The following is a 24,312-nucleotide window of genomic DNA, read 5'->3' as shown; positions in this document are numbered from 1 at the left end:
AATTATTGGAAACCAGTGAGATTTCCAGGACACGCCCCACTCCGATTTTATTGGTGGATATCGACTTTGATCTTATTACGACACATCAGTACAACCAATCAGAAGGAAGTACGTTGCAGTACAATTCCACAGAATTCATATTGTTTTCGATACAGCTATGTAATGAGATTAATCAACATTAATGCCAGGACTGTAACTTATTTTGCTGAAGAAAGTCCATTTCTCAGGCGGACGCTGATAGTTTTATAGAAATAATTTTGAAAGTATGAATTGATTTTCCCAGAAAGAATATCGAGGAAAATCATGTTTGCTATGGAATAGCAGGAGAGTTGCTATCTAAAAATGATTTTCTCTTGAATGCAAGAGTAGAGTCCATCTTAAACATTCTTTCAAAAAAAAGTTTGGTTTTGTAGAATTTCCTATTCATCAACATGTTTTGAGTGAAACTGTGTAGGCCTATTTTGGATTCCTAATGCTTGTAATAAGTTGTGGGGTTTTCTGACCATTATCCTCAGTTAACTTATATTATAATTAATTCCATGCATTGTCAAAAAAGTCAATTTGATAACGTGATAAATCAGTGATATTCCAGTACTATAATTTTGTGCTTTAAAAAAAATCGAATGATTAGGAGTAAATTCTGAGTTGCCAAGTTGTCTTAAATCGTTGAGGCAATCTTAGTACAACTTCTACACATACTCTTCAAATCCTGTCAAAACAAATGATTAGTCGGACAAATCTTTCGAGACAAATTCTACACTATAAAAGCAACATGTCTCTTATTATATAACATCATTCAAGTAAAATAGCATTCAATAGAGAGAATACTAACGAAAATACTTTATGCTATGGAGTGAATGGGACAGTATTATTATAATGGATTGGACATTATCAAATTGATTCAGGATATTGATTGCACCCAAGCAGCCACGTTAAAAATTGAAACCTTTCTCGTTTATTAACTCTCAGCAGATTGATTTTCTAATATTACCACATATTTGCATGCTTGCTTGTTATTGGTGGTGATGATTTATATCTTTATAGACCTCCATGTCAATTTATGCGTCTATTTATGTATTGATAGTATCTCTATATTTATGTTTAGTTAACCAGATGATCTATACATGCTTTTTAAACCTAGATAAGTGTTTACTTGATTTATGATTGAGGCTGTATTAGTTTGCAGCTCCAAAACATTAGTAAAGTATATGTTATACAGTATTTAGTGGATGGTAGGTGTTTATGTAGTAGTAGGTTTGTAGTGAATATTAAGGGTAGCATGCATCCTTGGGACGCAAATAGTCACATCAACGAGGTCACAATCACGGGTTCAAGGGAAGGAAGTCAGGAGGAAGGGAGGAATCGATTACTGTATTACTAGGTGTTGACTCAAATCATGTCGTAGTAGCACTTGTTAAAATTTGTGATCCAAATTCACTACTTTCCTGATTGAATTTTGGGAATTTCCAGTTACGGGTCTCACAAAACTAAGCTACAGTTTCAGTTGACTTCCGAGATACTTTTCAGAATACTGTAGTATTCTTTAGTGGAGCTGCAGAATTGTCTTGGGTAGGTGAACCTTGAGATATCTGATGATTTTTTCACAAAGAGGCAAGATATTGTTGCAATAAATCTCTGATTTTATACAAAGTGAAAATACTAAGGAAATGGAAAACTTCATATATTGACCGGAAATGCTTCTACCAGTTGGATAATATCTCACAAACACTTGAAAACAAAATCTACAGAGTGGAGAATTTAGCAAAGAACTCACCATTCTTGAATATGAGACGAGAAATCACCACATTGCACTCTTTATGATATCATTTTTATTTTTCAGAAGCGCTTCCATGGAAGAGCTATTCAGAGGAGAGTTGTGTTGTTGTTTCACAGAAGACTTGCAACAAAGGTTTCTATCTTCACCTCACGTCTCTCCATTAGTGTTGGTCAATGAGTGGATTACAATATTTATTCGAAAGTATGGATTCAGAAAAACTAAATTTGCTGGAAGCAAACATCTCAATACAGAAGGTAAGGAGAGCACAATTATTGTATTTCTGGATTTTATGAAGTCTCAAAAGAAGATTGAAAATTTAAGAACATTCAAGCACTCTGTAGAGATTTCAAATGGAAATTAAGATCAATATCGCCAATGTTGGATATTTTTGAACTGTAATTCTATTTGAAGTGTGAGTGAACGAACATTGTACTCCTCATAAATCCCTTCATTCAAAAAAGAATATAGTACAAATTTGTTTCTCCAGACCCCTTTAGTGGATTCTTGGATTCCTTCCTAGTGCTTGGATTCTTCCGTAAACTGTATGAGAAAATGTGAAGATGGAGTAATGATCAATCCCGGTGTACGAGTATAAATTCACGTACTAATGATTGTTTCATCTTATGAAGATCTTTCATGTTTGAAATGTTAGAATTGAAAGATGAAAATTTCTTGATACATATCACAACCAGCAATGTACATACTAAGCTTACCATTTTTCACTTCAATTTTCAATTAAATTCAAGAGCCCTTTAGTGCATGAGTAGAGAAATTGTTCCTACAAACCAATAAAATTTAAAATAGCATGATTAATAGATGAAGTAAGTTCTCAGGAATGTCATGTTGAAGGTGCGTTTCTGTAAAATACATTGTACCGTACCTTGTACGTAGTATTATAAAATCAATTGATTATTATGGTTGGAGATTATTTACATTCCATGAAAAGTATTATACTTGAATACTGATGTAATCTATACTTTTCACAGAAAAGGTGTCTGAAATCTTCAGAGTTGAAGAATTTAAATGAGATACATTTAATGCTGCATCTATGATAACAGCTCATATTTTTCGAATAGCTAGGCTGCAGTACTTATCTGCTGGTTCAAGCAATTTTCCATTATTCAAAATAATTCGTGAACCTATCAAGTTTGATATTCAAGCTTATGTTCAGGAAATATGTGTTTGTACAAGTATATTGCATTTATCATGACATTCTATCAACCTTCCAGATTATAGTAAAGGAGTTATTTCAATCAATTATTAACTTCATCAGTTTATTATTATGCATGTTCTGATAGAAACAAAAATCAAATAAATGATTCATATGGAATATAAGTATTTGTGGTGGGAGGGGGTTCGGAGTTGAACTTGTGTATCGATTGTAGTCGTTCCTGAAAACTCTTGGAAAACTTGAAAACCCTAAACGCAGAAAAAATATGAGGCGTGATTTTACAGTTCTCTTAACACATTTCATGACATATAGGTACCGATTTTGGGCGTATTTTTGGCCAAATTTTGTTGCCTTTCAATACGATATCTAAACCCTAGAGGTGGATATGATTTGTATCAAATACAAACGTTGTATATCAATTTTTTGTAGAGAGAACTGGAAATGCTGGAAAACCCCCGATTTCACGCATACCTTTGACGTGATTCCCAAGCACTTGACACATTTTTTGTAGGTAGGCTCACACCTTGACCTATGAACCTTTGAACCTATGAACGATGAACCTTTATATCAATTTTGAACATTTTCCGTCTATGAGCCTAGTTCTTGAAAAATCTGAAACCATACAAAAAAGATTTTTGAGAGTTTCCTTGGCATAATTTTAAAGCCCTTCTGGCACAATATTTGAACACCTAATGTATGAACCAAATTCAAATATTTAATGCTCTTTTGTTCTCGAAAAAAAACTGAGAAAAGGCTGAATTTGAGCGTAACTTATCAGTTCTATTGAACTGAACAGAGTAATTAACAAAAATTTAAACAAATAGGTTAACAAAATGATTGTGGGACAAGTTTTACAAGACGTTGAATTTCGCAAGTGACCCATATAGGGAAGGAGGTCCCGATGAAAAACAAAACAGAAGCAAACTAGATTTTGTAGCTCTACATTCTATGTATAACATACACGTTCTCTTGAATTTGATTTAGAATAACCCCTTAATGTCCACATTCTCAATTTTTTCGAAATTATTATCGCCTTGTTTGGAATCTTGGGGGTGGGCCTCCGCTTAAGCCACTGGAAATGTACAGTACAGTCTCAATCTCATAGATCCAGTGAACACTAATATACCGTACTAGTTAATGATAAGCTATACAGTAAAAATTAGATAATTGTAATGAGAATATTCAACTATTTTGAAAATTAGTCGTTATATTACTGAGAGTAGAAAACTCAACTGGACCTATAGCTATGAGAAGCTTTCGTTTTATTAGGAGTGAAACCTAATTAATAAAAAACTTATCGAAATCATGTTTATTTTCAAGTGACAATAACTTTATTTGTGATTATGATTATTTGAATTCACAGTAATAGAACTGTGGAATTTTCACTACATATCGATTCGAATCAATGTAATGTATTCAAAGTGTGCTACATTTTTCAATTTTCAAAACAATTTCTCAGTAATATCTATGCTATAAAACACTCAAACCCATACAATCTATCAAACTGTCTCATTCTTGCTCAATCTTTATGTTCAGTTGACTAGACTAAAATCAATCTAATATATATGTGAACCCATCAATGGTAATTGCTGAAGCTAACAGTACCAAGTTGCAATGTTTTAGATCAGAAATACATCAGTTCTAGAACTAAGGAATAAGTTTTCATTCCCAACACTAGATTTAAGATCAGTTTATAACTCTAAAGAGGGATTTTTTCTTCTGTTCTGCAGTTGAAAATAACAAACAGATGGGGAATTTTGCCCAGTCTAAATATTAGGTTTATAGCGTTGTCAACCGCTCTCCATCACTCTCAGTCAGTAAAAGCATTCTACAAGGTCACAAGCTCATCTTGTTCTTCGTTTGGGGTGTCTTTTACGTAGGACCTTATCAAATACGTTCATTAAAAAGATTTACTTGCACTATGAATGTGGTATGGGATGATGGATCAGAGTGGAATAAATGCTATTCTCTATAACTTGAGGTTCGAAACAATAAAATGAAGAGACGTGAGTTTTTGATGAAGTTGTCATTGGCAATGATCAAGCAATTCCCTTCAAACCAGATTAGGAGCTCCAACACTCAGGTGGAACATACGTACTTCTAAAATTAGTATAAATATTAATAAGCAGTGCTTTACATTCGATTTCTGTATGCATTTGGAACAAGAATGATTAAGAAATGATAAATTATGGGCTAAGTACTTGTTTTCTCTATATTTTTCAAAGAAACATGCAAAATTAAATTGGGGTGTTCAACACTCCAGTGTGTCTACTGTGTTAGCATGAAGTAAGTGTGTCTCTGTAGGGTTAAGATAGTGATAATTGAAGCTGATAAGATTACTAGTCGAGTAGTGGGCTAAGTTGCATGTAATGTTTAGAAATAATGAAACCGTTTAACATTATCAACATATTGAGGATGCCGGAATGTCGACCCAACTGAAGAAGAAAGAAGAAATGGTTATCAGCTCCAGACTCTGTTTTGCTCCTCGCGTTCACTGCAGGCCTGTATGCATAGCGATCATAAGGCACGCGGTGAATGCCAAGAGCGAACTGTTATCCTGCAATCCTCATGCAACAAGCAACCAATCAACAATCAACAATCAACATTCATCAAATAGCATTCAACTCTCACGTTATTCACACTATTGTCAACTTGAACTTCCAAGTCAAATGGAAAATAATAAAAATCAAAACTCAACATCTCCACTCATGATTTTTTTTCATAAAACGTAAAAAACTTAGGCCTATAAGTCATCAGCTATTCTATATTTTTTTTAAATTATTTGTCCTAAATTTCACTTACTAAGATGTGAGTTCAAGTGCTTGAAATGAAAAAAAAAATTGTTTTTACCACTCACACAATTAAAAAAAAAGTTTTGGACATGTTGACTTTTGACAAAAAAATATAGAATTGATCATTCATGACACAACCATTACTGTTAATCTATTATTTCTACTGTACTATACCATTGTAATACTGTAATACTGAAATACAGAAATACTGAAATACTTAAATACTAAATTCTGGAATACTGTAATACTGCAATACTGTGATAATATAACACTAAATAATGAAAACAATATAAAAACTTTCAAATATTTCAACATATTTTTTTTGATATAACACTGTAATACTGTACTGTGATATCACCAAATTCATTCAGTGCCCTGTGAATATATTTCTCAGCTAAAATGTATTGTAGCAACCTCAACTTCTTGATAAACTGAATAGGAACTATAGTTTTATTCACTTCTGCCATTTTCGAATCATAATTAAGGAAATATTGTGATATTAGTTCAATGTTATTCAGTCCTATGTAAGTTTTGTTACAATCAAATATGTATTCCAAAATCTCACAACATTTTTAGATAACTTCCATACTGACTACACAGTTTTTGAATGTTCAATCACTACAAAGAGAAATATGAAAGTGTACAATAAATAAAATATGATAGCATGGTGACAAATATTGAACTAATGATTGTAGCCTACATACTATAGTGAGGTCCACGTTATAATGGCAGTGAAGAAAGATAGGAGAAAAACGTTGCCAAATCTCTCCATTTTGCCACTGAGTGTACACAGCTGTTAATCAATTCATTCCATAAAATTTGATTTAATAATAATTATCATTTCTTTGATAAAATAATCAATTTAATGTCAAATTTATCAAGAAATTTTTTCCCATTATTTGATTCGAAAATTTGCTTTCATAACTGAGATCAGATTTTTATTTTCATTCAAAACTGGAATGGCGGCTAATTTAAAAAGCTGTGATACAACAATCTGAATTTCAAAACAACAGAAATTGAGCTATTTGGTAGGTATTCTATTCCAATTTCTTTTAAAAATAAGAGAAAAATAGAAATCCTATTAAAAATAAGTCGTATCAATGGAAATAATTCTGAAATAACCTTTCAATATTATTTATATCGGTACGAGTTGGTCTAACCTATACGTGTAGGCTAACTGAAGCATGGATGAAGTCTAGGATGGTTAGTTATCAACTTTTGAAATGTCATTTCAGGTATTTTAATTTGTGTTTCTCATACGGTAATGTCTGAAAATTATTTCATTGTTTCAAAAGTACATTTCAAATCAATTATACGACTTGTGTATTCAAGTATTTCGATAGAATAAAGAAAAAAAAATGGCGACTGATAATGAATTGTTTACTTTTTACGGTCACAGTCAAAAGTAAAAATAAAATATTCTTGCAAACTGACAACATTGCAATGCTAGAGAGAGATAGCTCTATCTGTTTTGTTGTATGATAGAAAAGGACAGCAACAGTATTGTCAATCGTACACTGCCATTATAACATGTACCTCATTATATAACATTGTAATATTGTAATTATGTAATGTTTTAATACTTTAAAAATATACACAGTAATACTGTACTGTGATATCACCAAACTCATTCAGTTCTCTGTGATTAATATCTTCCGCAGCTAAAATTTATTGTAGCTACTTCTACTTCTTGATAAACTGAATAGAATCTATAGTTGTATCCACTCATGTCATTTTAAGGAAATTGTGATATTAATTGAATGTTATGTAGGCCTAAGTAGATTATGTTACAATCAAATGTATTTCAAAATCTCACAACATTGGATATCTTCTATACTGACTACTCAGTTTTTGAATGTTTAATCACTACAAACAGAAATATGAAAGTATACAATATAATATGGTAGCAATGTGAATAATGATTGTAAAAACTACTGAATACTAATACTACTTCTTCTCATAATGTGTTAATGTGTTCCTATTACAATTCATTTTACACAATAGTTGAAGACATGAAATCAATAAACAGAGGTTGATAAGTTAAATAAGATTGAATTTGGAATTCTTATAGAATCATCATAAAATCATTCGTATTTTGTCTTTTGTCTAGTGTCTAGAAACGAATTCAAACATAGCAAAAATGTTTTGCTGCTTATCCTATAAACGAATTGATAGTAGGTATTTTGGATAGTCTTGTACATGATGTATTGATGATTTTAATCTTGATTGAGAATGTTAATGTTGATATTCAATATTTTTTCTTATTAAAATGAGTGATTAGGGGTGAAAGGAGTGAAAGGAGTGGCTTAGGGAAACGGGAAAATTTCAATATTACATTGAGTTTGTGCATTACGAAAGAGTCCAAATTTTGCACAATTTATGTGAATGTATTGCCATTTCGCAATCATGAACCATTGAAATGGGATGGGACTTGCAATATCAGTAACTTCATTTTATACATTTGCCACAAAGAAAATATTTTTACATCATTGCCACATTTAACGTCATGAATGTATTACTGTGGCAAAATGCACCGTACAAATTTCATGACAAAACATGAACTGAAGTAAAACATTTAAAACGGAATCACTGCAATTCTCAAAAATTACTACATAACAGTGTCATTCAAGATTTTCTATATAATTTTATATAGGCATAACAGGGAGTGAACTCCAAATGAGAACACATCTTACCGAAGTTATCTTGAAAAATAAAAGTACTTTTTGACATCTTGATTGCAGGAACATGGATGTATTATGATTACATGTCATACATTCCATTAATAATCCACTCAGTTCATAATTTTCCTTGTGTTACTGACATTATTTAGAAATTTCCCATTTCTCTGCGCCACTATATATAGGGTAGGAAACAAAGTAACAATATGACCAAATATTTTTTTCACATTAATGATTTGTGTGTTGTTGATGGGAAATATCACTGCATCGCTGCAAGAAAACTAATCAGGACTGGGTAATTTTTCTCTTGGAACCTTAGCTACAATGAGAAATGGATAAACGAATTTGATTCGATTATTCTTTTGGAACTTTGAGAAATCCTCTGTAGGCGTTCTCACCCATATCATCCTAGCTTATCAATGCATAGCACTGCTTGATTCAATTCTTATCACAGAGCCATGTTACAAAAAACTAACCAGGAATATTTGTTCAGAAACTCATCCAGAGCTCAGAGAGCATGATCCTTCGATTGTCAATAAGTAGTCTACGTTACTTGCAGGTCTACACCCATGTCAAATGTCGGATATTTCCTCTCCAAATGGTAAAAAACAAATTGAAACGCTACAAATGAAATTCAATCATGAGGATTTCACGTGATAATTTCGGATATCCGATAAACCTATGATACATCATCATCATCAACCATAAAAATAATAATCTTCCAGTCTTAAGATGTTTGCATGATATGATTTTATGGTAATATCAACTGCATCATTGTAGAATATAATCGAAATCAAAAGAGCGAGGTCAAAGTATTCGATCTGTATACATCCCTTTGATATTACTATAGCAATCAACGCTCAGTTGAACGATTTCATTCAGACTTATACATCATTTGATACAGTTTCTAAGTTTAACACTGGAGATGTGTAGATGGAGATTCGCTCACTGAATGGTGGATTGAGATTTGGTTTACTCATTTCAAATTTGGTTTACTTGAGATTTGGTTTACTCATTTCAAATCTTCAATAGTACAATTATAGTATAATATAGTTTATTACGGTACAGTACAATTTCAAATGTAAATGGTATAGTATAATTTTCATATCAGTTTCCCTCAAATTTATATTATCAATCGGATAGATATTGTTTGTTCACTTTATTATGTGCTGTCTTTATATGTTTCAGAAACTTATCTCCAAGAAACTTCTTTTTGGAAATTCAACTTTGATCAAACAATAAATGAGCATTTGACATATGGCAATATTATTTTAATTTTGTATTCAGACTTTGATAAGGAGAAAAGTGGATTCTTGGTTTAATGAAACTACATTTTATACTCCCATTGTAGATATTGAATACTATTGTACACATGGGAGTTAAAACACTTGGTATGTTTTCTTGGAAAAAGACTTCCAATCAGTTGATCATGAATTCTCATTCTTATAATATTACAATGAGAATGGAAATTCTAGAATTAATCTGACATCCTAATAGCTATTTGAAAAATGTAACTCAATTAAGCTCAGAGAGTTCTTGTCTCATCCAATCAAATTTTCTAAGGACCAAGTCACATTAAGGCGAATCAGCATGGAAAAAATTGTGATTCTAGCCCTATAGATAGCAGCACTGTTGGGGTCAAATTACTTTATGTGATTACTCACTTATTTTTAGTCCAATATGGAAGACCAAAACTGTTTTGCAATCAGCTTAAAGGTTTGAAACTCGCTACCATATGCTTAATTTTTTTCCAATTTGAATAAGTTTTTACAATTGATAATTTTTATATTAAGAAAAAAATTAGGTAATGAAGGTAGTCATTTTAAAGGCAAATTTTTTTCAAGAATTTTAAAATTAATTTCAAACAAATCAGTTGAACGGTTCTGTCGGAAGCGCGTTTTTAATTCCAATGCATTGTTCAATTGGATTGTATTGTTCACGCGGTCAGAACAGTAATCAGGACAGGTCAGTTCACTGCCTAAGCCTAACGCACTGATTGAGCGCCTTCTCACTCATTCTCTCTCTTTCTATCTGACTAGTTCCAGAGCTTTCTTTCTTTGGAGCTGTAGTCAGTGACCATATCGTAGTTATTGTTGTGGGAGTGAGTGATTGACAAAGTTTGCAATTCACTTAATTCATTTTTTTCAATCTGAATAAGTATTTACAATTGATAGCTTTTATAATAAGTAAAAATTTAACTAATGCAGGTAGTCATTTTAAAGGCAAATTTAAAATTTAATTTCAAACAAATCGGTTTAACGGTTCTGTCGGAAGCGCGTTTTTAGTTCCAATGCATTGTTCAATTGCAGTGTATTGTTCACGCAGTCAGAACAGTAAAATAATAATGATAAATAAATAAATGTATTTGTTTCAAGCACATATGCTAATACAAACATGTTGAGTTGAATACAGTCATTACATTCCATGATATCAAATTACTGGTATGTCTTAAATCATATATGCTTTAAATATATATCACAAGTAAGAGTTCCTAATATACAGAAGAATATATCTATTACAATCAAAAAAATTGAAATTTAAAAATAAAATATCAATCTGTACATTTTCATGTAATAACAATTCCATAATATCTATCAATCATAGCATTCCAGTATTATATATCTACCTATACATATTTTATAAACGTGCAATAACAGTTCAACTACGAAAATAATGAATTTTACATAAAATTTATCCAATACTACATTTCTTACATACTAATAAAATACCATTTATAGTAATCAACAATAATAACATTCTAGTTTTAAATATCTACCTATTCGTATTTTATTAACAAAACGAGTAATAACAGTATTAACTTCAACAATAATAAATTCTAGACGAATAATACATTTTTATATAATAATCCATCACAAATACAATTATCTTTTCCAACTATCTAATTTTTAGAACTCAATCTATCCCCATCAAACTTACTTTATTCAGCTCAATGCATTCCCCACTTAACCGTCTAAAATGAGCATCGAATACTTTTAATATTTTCAATGATATCCTCTGTTTCCTGACTATAATTATCGGACATTATTCAAGTGCTTATTATCATAGCTTCGTTTTCAGGCGCTTTTGCAGGGCCATGGTGGGAAACTCTTCAATTGACTGATTATCAGCTGATTCCCGAACGCAGCCCTATCAGCTGATAATCAGCCAATCGGAGAGCTTCCTGTCTTGTCGTCTCGTCCGTGTGCAAGAACACCTGATAAAATGCTTTATGTGGCTTGGCCCTGATGCATCAGTCTATAACATAAATATTTCTTCCTCATAGTTATCAAATCTGAACATTTATTATAAATGCTGAAAACAAGAGATTTAACAAATAATAATTAGTAGAAATTTGAAATATTAAAATATTATTCTTTCCTATCAGAGTTGAAATTATTCATTCAATTGGAAGATTTCCTGATAAACGGCCAACTCATTTGCAATTTTTCACTCCCATTTAAAATGGCTTCTATACAATTTGATACGTCGAGCGGCTTGACCAATCAGAAGCAAGTAGAATTGGTCAATGAGTAAAATAAAATGGCTGATTTCAAATTGTTTCGATTCTATTTTGTAAGATCAACCAATGGCATGAAAATATTCTCATGAGCGTTTCGATTGGTGGAGAAATGAATCGTTGGTATAGAAACTAAGTTCATTATTTAATTCATCAAAGATAACTCAACAGACGAAGAAATAATACGTTTTTCAAATGCAGGGGCTTCAGCAAAAATGTTTTCAGTTTCACAAGCCAATTATACTATTTTCAAATTTCAAGGAGTTATTTTATTGCTGTGTTAATTTCGTTGAAACTATTATTTCTGGGTTATTATAACGATGATGATTGAAATACTTGCACTAAGCAAATGAGCGTCCTCTCGTAGTAGTCTTTCAGGTCTTCTATTAATGATCCTTCATATCACAAGGATCATTTGCACCATCTACTTTCAACGCTAAGTAGGCTTGATTGCAATTAATATGATCACGAATATCTAATCTTTCTCAATTAAAACCGAGATGGTGCATATTTGTCTGAATCTCATGAATGCTACGTGAATAAGATTGTATGAAATGTCATATTTTCTAACTCAATAGACTATTTCAAATTTAGAATATCATTATTCATAATTAGATAGGACTGAATATTTTTATTTATATTTGTTATGCGTAGAAAGAAAGAGTGTTTCAAGTCGGCTGATCTATGAGATCTCATAAAAAAAAATCTGGTGTGGGGCACTCACACAATTTTCCTTGCTCATTGAACTGTAAGCCCCCATTCTTAAAGGAGAATAATTTAGGGGAATAACATAATGACTAATTATTTGAAACTACGATCAGACTACTGTATGTGTATATAAAATTTTTTTCAGAGTAATTTTTCGTTTGTGTAAATTGTGAAATTCGATGAGATTTTTTAAAAAGTCATCAAAACAGCTGTTCTACAGATGAAATATCTCGATTATCGGACTATGTGTTCTTTTCATGAACTGCTCTACCTACCTACCTCATGCACGAGAAGGAGGTAACAAAGTCCATTTCTCAAGGATGGGGTGGACCCCCATTAGTTTCCCAGGAAGAAGACTCATGCCAGTTAATAGAGCTGATAAATAACTATATAGGGTATGAATTTGAAAAAAAATCTGTAAAGTTATTTTTGAGAAAATCGTGAAAAACATGGTTTTTTAGTAATCATCCGCCATTTTTCTCAAGAATATTACGGAGCTCCTTCAATTTTTCCAGAAATAAGACTCATGTCAGTCGATAGGGCTTATGAATGTATCCATGGTATAAATTTGAAGAAAATCGTTAGAGCCGTTTTCGAGAAAACCGTGAAAAACGTGGTTTTTTAGCAATTATCGGTCATTTTTTCCGCCATTTTGAATTGAATTTTATTGAATATCTTATTGTCGGATCCTCATGGTAAAAGGACCTTAAGTTTAAAATTTAAAATCAATCGGTTGATTAGGAATGGAGTTATCGTGTTCACAGACACACACACACCCACACACACACACACACACAGACCAACACCCAAAAATCATGTTTTTGGACTCAGGGGAACTTGAAACGTATAGAAAACATTGAATTAGGGTATCTTAATTTTTTTTGGAAAGCAACACTTTCCTTACCTATGGTCATAGGCCAAGGAAAGTAATAAAAAATTAGAAGCGACACACGGTTGTCCTAATAATTTATTATAATTTATAATCTATGCACAATACATGTGCATGAATTCACAATCACAATACCTGTATGTATGTATGCATAATACATAATATGATACACATGTATGTACAATACATATGATTTCATGAGAGTAGATTCTCACTTCCAATTCTGACAATCTCATACTGAATCAGTTTCAGTATAAGCTCTCATCGAGAAAAGCATGGCATATGAAATTTTATTGCGAGATTTCATTTCCCTTGTTATTGCATCAATTTATCGTCACATAACATCAATTATCTATAGACTCTATAAATTACAATCTGTTTTGGACATGTTTCAATCATCAATTTATTTATTGATTAGTGAACTATCAGGTAACCCGTGTTCCGCAAGGGCCTAATTGAAAACTTAACAAACTGAAAACTTCACCTACTGGAATCTTGCTGAATTTAAAGTAGGTCTATAAATTGAGAATTGAGAATCTATATGCGAAATTTCAAGTTAATTAGTCCAGTAGTTCAGACGTGATTAAGCGTGATGATGAATTCGCGAATTTCCTATTCCGTACGTTTAAAAGCCAATTCTTTCCTTTATTATATTTTAGTATAGTACAAGTCACATAATTTTCCATGTCTTCAGAATAAATAATAGAGTATCAATTCATTTATGCACCAACACAATCAATTATAAGTATTATATTGTAATAAAAACAACATAGTGCTGAAAAAGAAACAATATGCTCAACACACAACTGACTATGCAGCAACAGCTTCTGTGCGCCAAACTCTCGGAGAACAGATTCTCTATTGTAAGTTATCGAAACTGACATGAAATTTCAGTAATCTGCCAGCAAAAGAAGCAGTAGTTTATAGTTAAGAAAAAAGTAAATCTATCCTGCTCTATTTGTTCCTTCTTCCTAGCACATCCATGACCATTCAGTTCCTCGTGTCAATGATCTGCAATAACACTAGACCCAGTACCGTAAAGAGCAACCCTGTATGAAGAAAAAAGAGGCGAATAAAAAGTGAGAGAGGAACACACAGGAAGAAAAAAGAATAAGTTTATCGCATATTGTGTGTGTGCGTTGAGGAGTGTGAGAGTGCATCGCCCTCAGTCTGGCTCTTCCCTCTTCCTCTAGCAAAAAGGGTCGTGAGAGGTTTGGGATAGTACAACTCTGTAGTGGTAGTCTACTGGCAGAGGGTTGACATTGGCGAGGGTGGACTTCAATGGCAATGTTGCTGATGATGACGATGATGATGATGGTGATGTCGCTGATGCTTATAAAGACGACTTTCACCGACCGAATCCAGCATCATCCCATCCGGACGTATGAAGTATGCAATGATGGTTGTGGGGCTCGCGCTGTCTACAGGAAGGGTGTCTGGCTGGCTGACTATTCCGCTGATCTCCTCTTTGTTCAACAACCCCCTCCACTCCCCCTCCCACTCTCATCCACCACCCCTCACTAAACAGAAACTGCACACAGAAGAGTGTCATCCTTCAACCCCCGTCTCCTCCATCACCACTCTAACCGGAAGGAGAAAGAACAGCAGCAGTTATCAAAGCCGGATGCTTTTCCTGCGCACGAGTCGTCAAAGGAAGAACTTGGTGTTGACGTTGACAATAATGTGGATTACTCAACTAGGTGCAATTGATGCAGTGTTGCCTTTCTTTGCCTGTAGGTAAAACAGTCTGAGAAAACTACTATCTTAGCTGTGGAAGCTGTGGATATGGATACCGAGTTGATAACTAGTATTTCTGGGAACAGTAGACCTCAAGCAGTTTTCTCATTACATGTATCTGTTCTCACCTGTTCACCGGCTTCTCCTCACATCTGTGTGATGCATGCAATGAATAATCCATTAGTCAGATGATTGATAATGAATAATTCTATAGTCTGATTAATCCTATATTCAGAGTAGATGATATAGTGATATCGAAGTATGGAGGTAATTCCTTCCCCGTTCATATTATCCTTGAAATGCAGAATTTCAAAAAACCTTGTGGCTATATCGACGCGCAGTTAAAAAAGGAATATTCCTGCCAAATCTCATAGAATTTTATCAACACGTTTGGCCGTAAATGCGTTACATACATACTTACAGACAGACGAAAAAAATCAGAGTTGAATCATAGACCTCACTGCGCTCGGTAAATTAAACTAAACTACTATCTTAGCTCAGTAACAATATTCTTCGTTCAAATTAGCTTCGGACTTGGTATGGACATGCGCAGTAGAGAAGGCATAAAGCGGCCGGGATACAACGGCGGCTATGTTGCCGTTGTGTAGCCGTTGTGTACCGGCCAGCGTTCTCTAATTTCCAGTGAGTATTCAAGCGCTCATGTTAAACTTAGGAAGTTTCCTCTCTGCAATCCCAGACTTGACTGACTCTATTCGACAAATTGACAACTACGCTTCCACCTACGACTCAATCCATCACTGCAATTGGCTGATCTCCCTCCATTTCACTGCGCCACAAATTCCTCCAAGTCTGAAGAAGATTTGCACGGAGTGATTTTGTGAACAGTAGACCTCGCGCAGTTATAAACTACAGCCTTCCCTTATACTGTCCATCAGAGTAAATCCTGTCTGTATGTCATGTCGGCGATATATCGGTGTAAAAACGGCTAATGGCTGTTGGGGTTGGTGTATCAAAAATGTTAACATCAAAAGCTAATCTCTTTCAAGACATACTGGCATCAGGTAAGCCCGAATTGAAAACAGAGAAAGGTCGAGAGAAAATACTATATTATTTTAGTTATCAATTGCATAGAGTTAATAGTTCATTTAATAGTGCATAAAAAATACATACAATGAAGCATGCAATTACTAGTCCATTAGTCCGTTTGGCCGTAATTGCGTTTCATACATACAAACAGACGAAACAAAATCCGAGTTGAAACATAGACCTCACTGCGTTCGGTCAAATACTTGACTACAGATTAAGTCTATGTTTATTCAGTCTATGTCTTGACTTATGGATCCTTGTCTTGATTGTTCCTTAAAACATCAACGAATATTATATGATAAATACAATACGGTTTACATCGATATGCCAGAACAGGCCATATGGGAGTTTTCCGAATTCAAAATAATTTTCATGAATGTAAATAAATAAACATAAACATGAATAAATTCGAGGTGAATCAAAAATTAATAAATTATACTTCCTATCAATCTATCGATTAATTCAATTCAACATCTAGTTAAAATAAGTTGATTAGGTGGAGTTCTATGTTCTCTTTGTTACACAACATTAAACACTGTGAGCTATACAAAACAAAATCTTAACTTAAAGAATCTCTATATACTTGAATCTATACTTAAGAGAGCAATATACACAAGATACAAAACGAAATCGTAGCTTAAGGAAAAAACATATAAACGGAATCAGATAAATAACACATACGTTGTAGATAATAATTATCGATTAATTGAAGAAAAAAATTGCAGGTTTTGCTTTCGTTTTATCATGTTCCACGTTCTGAATGATGTAACCATTTTTGTGTTACATAAAATTGGTGTTTCTTATAATAGTATTGATCATGACCGTATAAGTGTTTTCAACAGTGGTGGCTGAAGAAATATGAATAAGGTTCAGTGAAGACAAACATTATTAATATTGAGGATAGGTGTAAAATAAAAAATGATGGTAGATTAACTCCCAAAGTGAAAATCAAACAAGAAAAATATGAAGAGGACAAAAAATCTATATTTGTAGAAAATATGCTTAATCTTTGGGGGTGATTCCTTAAAATAATTATTGATTACCTTTACACTTGATTCTGCTCAATACTCTATATCCTCTTGACCTTTCTCCCTAATAGATCATGAGGTTGAACCCCCAAGGATCACGAGCCGCTACTGGACTTTTCAAGATTCAGTTATTTTCTATCTTTACCAGGAAAAACTACTTTGAAGATAATCTAGGTCTGGGATGATGATAAACTATGCTAATGTAATAAGGTAAGTCTATTGGGACTATTGAAGAATGTGGAACTCTTGAAAGCAATTTGATTGATACAGCATGCTTTGTAAAAACCTAGCAATAGTTCGATAGATCCTTGTATAATGCTATTAGTGCTGGTTCACTCCTTTCGTGAATAGCATAAAAATCACGTCCAGTTTTTGTGGAGAATGTTGTGTTTTATTCAGTGATAAATGTGAAAGAGATACAGCATGTATCAGAGACTATGTGACATTCTAAACACTGAGAGTATGATGAAATTGATACACGGCAGGACAAATGTGTACACAGAAAAAGGGGCTTATTCGACTATAAGCTACTTTGTGTTCAGAATGAGCTTCAGGACTCCTTGAGGAGTCTCACAAGGTGTCTAAATATCATAAATTATACGACAACTGAAAAAAATCAATGAAAAAACTGAAGCTGAAGGTGTAGATATCACTTGAACTTACGAAGAAAACGCTGGAGCTGCTACATGAATATTGTATTTTTAAGTCTATTTCAGGAAAAAACTGCGATTAATCTTTCGAGAATTAAGTTTCACTTTATGAATTTTATGTTTCAGTGTACTTCAGATAGAATTATGATTGGTAAATATACCTGCTGCAACAATATTTATTAATATTATAATAATATTCTTAGTAGTGTGTTCAACGATATGTAGAAGTAGCTGATCGTGTCTTGATTTTTATGATGACATGAATTCCATGTACCCTTCCATTTGGAAGTATATAAAATAAATCAACCAATTAATTGATTTGCAGTTTCATAATATCTGACTCCTTACCCTTAGCCACCTGCCCATGATAAGTCATTCAATCTGTCACCCAAAATATGTTCCATTCTTTTCCTCATGCTCTCTTTATCAGTGAATAACCTAAAGGTGCGAATTCGTGAATCGTGGTGGATGCCACGATGCAACTAAGCAGCTGGCAATTATAAAAACATTTTTATCCATTAATATGGATCTTTAATTATTTAGAATGTCGATAGTGAGCTGAAAAGTAGTTAGTAGCATAGTGTACTTTCCAGTACAATTTATATTCTCATAACAACTAGTATTTTCATTGGAATAATCTATTCATCATAGCATATCAACGTTACTATGATGATTATTATTCCTCAGCCAGAAGATTCTTAGCCTGAGTTGTAATTGACACACGGCATGACTGGAGGAATACTGCACAGGGCCGTATTATGTACAATTAATGTTTCAATATAATTTCTTATCATGTTCTCATCATAAATGATAATATCAACTAGTCAGCCCCCTAGGACTGGAGAACTCGCTCATGCCTATTACACTGATTTGTACAATTAAACTTCTAATGATTACAAGAATATTATATGTGTATCAATAGAACTTTATAGATTATGCTGTATCGGTAATGGGTCGATTCTTGAGGAATTATATTCAAGAATATCCTTCCCGTCAACATTCCACTTGAAAAGAGAGAGAGAGTGTATGTGTGCGTGTGTAGAAGAGAGAGGGACGATGAAAAATTCCAATACGGATAAAGTTTTATTGATTAAAATTAAAACACATAATTTCAAGTTGCTGTTTTCAAAATTAGTACAATCTGTTCATGAACGAGTTCTCCAGCCCAGTGGTCTCAAAAGTTAAATTGAGGTATTCTACGTGCAATTGGGAGTTAGATTCTACCCAGATAAGTAAGAATAAAGACAGCTGAAATCAAGTGTCGGCGCATAAGGACAAACAGTCGGTGTGATAACTCCCAAAACACATATCAGCAAGTAGCTGGGTAATAATTTTTTTCTTATGCACTTCCAATAATATCCTATTACATTCTCAAAAAGGACAAAGTAGTGAGTCAATTTTTTGGCCAACGAAATCGGTTTGTATAATGGTTAGAAGAGTATGTGTTGAGAATTTGAAGTTGATTGATGAAATCAATCAGAAGAGATCGTCCAACTAACAAACCCATAAACGGATGACTGGAGGCTCTAGTCATTTGTAAGAGCTTATTACGCTCGTAACTGATCGCAAAATTGTTTCCAAAAATGCCACTGATATTCTTCCAGCAGTTCTGTTTCATTGGAATCTCTGGTTGAAATCAATTTACAATATATCCAATGTGTCTTCTGTATGATTTTTCCTCTCGTGATTGTTGAGTCTATCTATAGCAAACACCATACATAGTTATATTGAGAGCCTATTCTTTTTTTGTCTGAAAAAGGACGAAGAAGTTGGTAAAATTTGTTGTCCAAGGAACTTGATCTGTAAAAGGTTTGAAGAATGAGTGTTCTGACGTTATTTTTGTCAATAACGGTTTGCCTGGCTTAGCTGCTGTCGGTAAAGCATGAGTAAAAAATTATATAACTCTGGTTGTGGTTCTTAGAATATAAATTAGACAAAACTCTTACAGAAATCACCCAGGAGCTCCCGCAATTCACTGCTCTTGGACAATTTATATAAATCTCTGGAACATATTATTCCCAAATATTTGATTATTAATGCTATATATCGCTGTCTAAACCAACTTATTCGGTGAAGAATAAAGTCGGATGGTAATTTTCTTAATACTTCAATACTGGTAACTCGATAAATGAAAATGAGATTGGTCATGCATGGAAGTAGGGGAACAAATAAAGGATACACCATAAAAAACTTGATACGTATATTACACAGAAAAATATCAACGAATGAATAAATAGAAATATTTATAGAGCAACAAGCAAAAAATACTAAATATAAGAACAAATATATCAAAAGAAAATATCACAGATTAGCTCACTGGTTCTTTAGCACAAAACGTTACCATGTGCTTTTAAATCATTAAACATATGCTTTATTTATTCTATGCAGCTCAGATATCGACTTGCCGCTGCTTGTCGATTTAAAAATCCCAATATATATCTTCTTTCCAAAAATCATAAAAATAATCAATTGATAAATCACGAATCTCAAATATATTAATATGCATAGATCTCAGAATATATCTCAGGGCTTAAGGTTCGGCCTCTGGTGGAATTAGATAAATTAATTTATCCAGTGAACAAGAGCTACATTTACATCTTTACAATTTGCTAATAAAACAATGATTGAGTGAGCATATTTATATTCAACATCAAATTTAAATATTTCTTTAATCTGTGTATCCTTAGACATATAAATTTGATACAATTCTTATCCAATAAAATATGTTTTTTGTACCTTTTTTAAGACTTGCGCAAGTTTTATAATAATTTTCAATATTTATAACCCTTCGATGAGCTAGCTTTTTATATTTTTGTTTCACTCGAAGCACTGAGGGCGCCCTAAATTTATATATTTCGATAATTTATCACTCACGTGCTGAATTTCACAAGATGTTGGTGGCGATCCGAATTTCCTATTGTCCTGGATTTTCTGGTGGCCGAAGTCGTCTTCTCCAAGGGAATAAATAAATATTAAAATGACAAAAGGGACTTGTGCTCTATAAAATTTAGTGGCATTCCATGGCAGCATCTGGCAGGCAAGTGGGCTCTGTTCTACCCCTATTTTCTAAGATCATACTTCTGACTTACAAATTTGCATATATTTAAATATTCCACTACTATGCCATTAAAAAGATCAAATAGTCCGTGCCAATCTGCTAAGTTATTACCTATTACCTTATTATCTTAGGTATTATATTTTACAATTATTCGGACCATATCCGATACATAAACTGAGTAGTGATAACTTATAAATTCTTATCATTTATAAAAATATCTATAGATTTATTTGAATCGGCTTGCTATTGCCGCCCATCGACTACTGTAATTTGATTGGTTCATGCAAAATACACAAATGTATCCATGCGCCTACTGAATATACATACTTCCTTAATATTTTTATTTATTTTTTGGTGTTTTGTACATGCTCATTACATAGAATAAATTTTTGTGCATTTTTTAAGTTGTTTTCCTATTTACAATAAGTCGCCATGTGCTTACCAAATCCTCTAGTTGAATACTATTTGTTTACAACAAAATTTTGCCAAGGTGTCTGGCTAGATTTCAAATTACACGGCTTGGTCGATTATTAGGTTGCCGACCAGTAGGTATTACAGCCTAACCTCAAAATTCCAATACGTTATATAATATAATAAATAGCAAATAAAATTCTTTTCTATTCGGCTGTTCTAATTTTAGCCATGATACCCGTTATTATCTAATCTTTCACTTGTTGCTATCGCACTTGACGATAATAGAGCAGCTGTTTGCTCAAGACCTATAAAATCTCTTTCCATTAGCGATTTTGCTTGCTTATCAAAATTTAATCCGTTACAGTGTTCAAAATTTGAAGCTCGTTTGAGAGTTATCGTAGAGCATACAGACCAATTATGAATGTATAGCTATGGCAAAAAACCAATGTAAAGCAACATGGAAAATAACAAAACTGAATCAGCAAATGTGAGACATGAGAAGCAGGAACTTCACACCCATTTCTGTGAATGCTTTGTACGAATACTTCGTAAGTGTATCAGTTACTATTAATACTAGCAGTGGAACTCCTGCAAATAATCCAGTTTTATTAAACAACTTCAATATGCCTGTGAACTTTGAACATAATAGCTTCAAATGGAAAATGGTTGAACCAAAATTGGTCCTTGACATTGTTAAAAACTTAAGTTCCTCTACAGCAGGCTATGTTTATGACCTGAGTAATGTTATTGTCAAAGGCTTTATTATGGGTATACTGATACCACTTACACTTCTTATTAATCAGGTTTTGATGAAAATTTCTAGAATGCTTGAAGCTTAGTAAAATCAGTCCTATTTACAAAAAAAGTGATAAGACGCAGGCTAACAGCTTTCGACCAATAGCATTAGTACCTATTATTGGTAAAATTATTGAAGCCTGCATGTTTGTACAGTTGTATAATTATTTCAACTCCAATAACTTACTCTACTCACATCAATATGGATATAGACCTAAACATTTCACCATAACTGCAGTCCAAACCATTGTAAATAAGATATTGGAAGCTTTCGAAAAAAAGTTCATAACAGGTGTTTGCCTAATAGATTTACAGAAAGCATTTGACTGCATTTCACACACTATACTGGAGAATAAATTGCGCTATTACGGTGTATTAGGTAGCGAGCTGAAAGTAATTATGTCGTACTTAGAAAATAGGAAACAAATAGTAGTAGTCAACAATAAGAAGTCAGAAGCTCTAAACGTAGTGGCAGGAGTACCACAGGGATCAATATTAAGACCATTTCTCTTCATGATATTCATGAACGATTTTCATTGTAGTGTTATTCCTAATTTTCATCCCATTTTATATGCAGATGACACAACTCTAACGTGCTTCCAAAAAAAGCGGGACGATGTTGTGTCAATGTTATTGGAAAGTATACAGTTATTCACAGCTTGGTTTGAATCAAATAAATTAGCAATTAACAATAATAAAACTGAATATATATATTTTCCTACAGATACCCTGAAAAGTGACCATTTCTGCACTGATTGCAGGCCACAAAGAATCACTTTTCCGCACTAGTGCGCAAAGTGAGTTCTTTGCGTACTCCAGATTTGCAGCATGACAACGCAAAATAATTAGTAGGTTATATGGAGTACCAGTGCAGCAAAATCAAAATTATGTTGGTAACTGTGACTGTGGTGCACGTTATAATAATATTAAGGCAGTGGACAACAGTGGATGACAGCAGTTGACAGCCGCCCCTTCATTCATTTACTACTACATTATTATTCAATTTTAAATAAATTAAGGTTTTTATTAATAATAAAATTACACAGAAAAACATTTTATGGATTTCAGGCAATTTAACCTATAATTACCCACTTTTCATATTCAATGGTAACTGCAGGAAAAATTTATTGTGAAATACGTGCGCAAAGTTCCTCTGCTGCACTCAAGAAACCATTCCGCCCTCGCCTACGGCTCGGGCGTAAACGTTTCTTTCGGTGCAGCAAACTATCACTTTGCGCACTAGTTGCACAAATAACTATTTTCACTAGTTAATAATATTTGTGAGAATAGAACAGTGGAGCTATTGGGATGATATATAGATACTAAGTTAACCTGGAAGGAACAAGTTGTATTTGTATGTAGAAATGTTTCCAGAGTTGTGTTTCTTATAAGAAAACTTAAATATTGTGTGAGTACACAAACATTAATAACAACTTATTTTGGCCTGTTCCACTCTTGATAAGCTATGGGGTTATGCTTTGGGGTAACAGCAGCAATTCAAAAAAGGTTTTTATTCAACAAAAAAAAGTTATTAGAATCATTGCTGACCTACAGCAAAGAGATTCCTGTAGATGGAGTTTCATAAAATTTGGAATAATGACAGTACTTTCATTGTATATTTATCAAAATTTGCTACAGGTTAAGAACAAATTAAACAGTTTTTCTCGAAACAGTGATAATCATGAATATAATACCAGAAAAAACACTGATCTCCTAACTCCTTACGTAAGACTGTCCAAGACACATAAAAGCCACATGTATCAAAGATAAGTATTATTCAATAAGCTTCCTCTTAGAATAAGAAATTTGCATGTTAAACGCTTTAAGACAGTAATTAATAATTGGCTTAAAAAATCCATTTTATAATATTAAAGAGTTCATGGACTGTGATACTAGTACCCTTATTGTAGCTTAAATACCTATATTATTATAATTCCTTTTCATGTTTTATGTGATATATGTTTGACTATATATCTATGTATTATGTTAATTGCCGAAGCCTATTACATCTATGTTTGTTTCATAGCCAATACAGATTCTTATTCTTATTC

General features: G+C 33.0%; 1 protein-coding gene across 4 annotated transcripts in view; it reads left to right on the top strand.

Moving 5' to 3' along the window:
- Positions 1 to 24,312, top strand: part of LOC120350349 — a 57,473-nt gene that overhangs the window by 14,877 nt on the left and 18,284 nt on the right. For 3 of the 4 annotated variants that reach the window (XR_005570701.1, XM_039423247.1, XM_039423246.1), the window contains exon 3: positions 1,841 to 2,031. Coding sequence is in view for 3 of the 4 variants with exons in the window: in XM_039423247.1 (XP_039279181.1) it covers positions 1,841 to 2,031 (191 nt within the window). In the remaining variant the exon portion in view is untranslated. Of the gene's footprint in view, positions 1 to 1,840; positions 2,032 to 9,606; positions 9,759 to 24,312 lie in introns of those variants that run through there. The other variant, XM_039423245.1, reaches the window with a different exon arrangement.

This window comes from Nilaparvata lugens, chromosome 3, assembly GCF_014356525.2.
Source record: "Nilaparvata lugens isolate BPH chromosome 3, ASM1435652v1, whole genome shotgun sequence".
Lineage (NCBI taxonomy): Eukaryota > Metazoa > Arthropoda > Insecta > Hemiptera > Delphacidae > Nilaparvata > Nilaparvata lugens.
The sequence above is the reverse complement of the archived record's forward strand: the minus strand, read 5'-3'. Positions and strand labels throughout refer to the sequence as shown.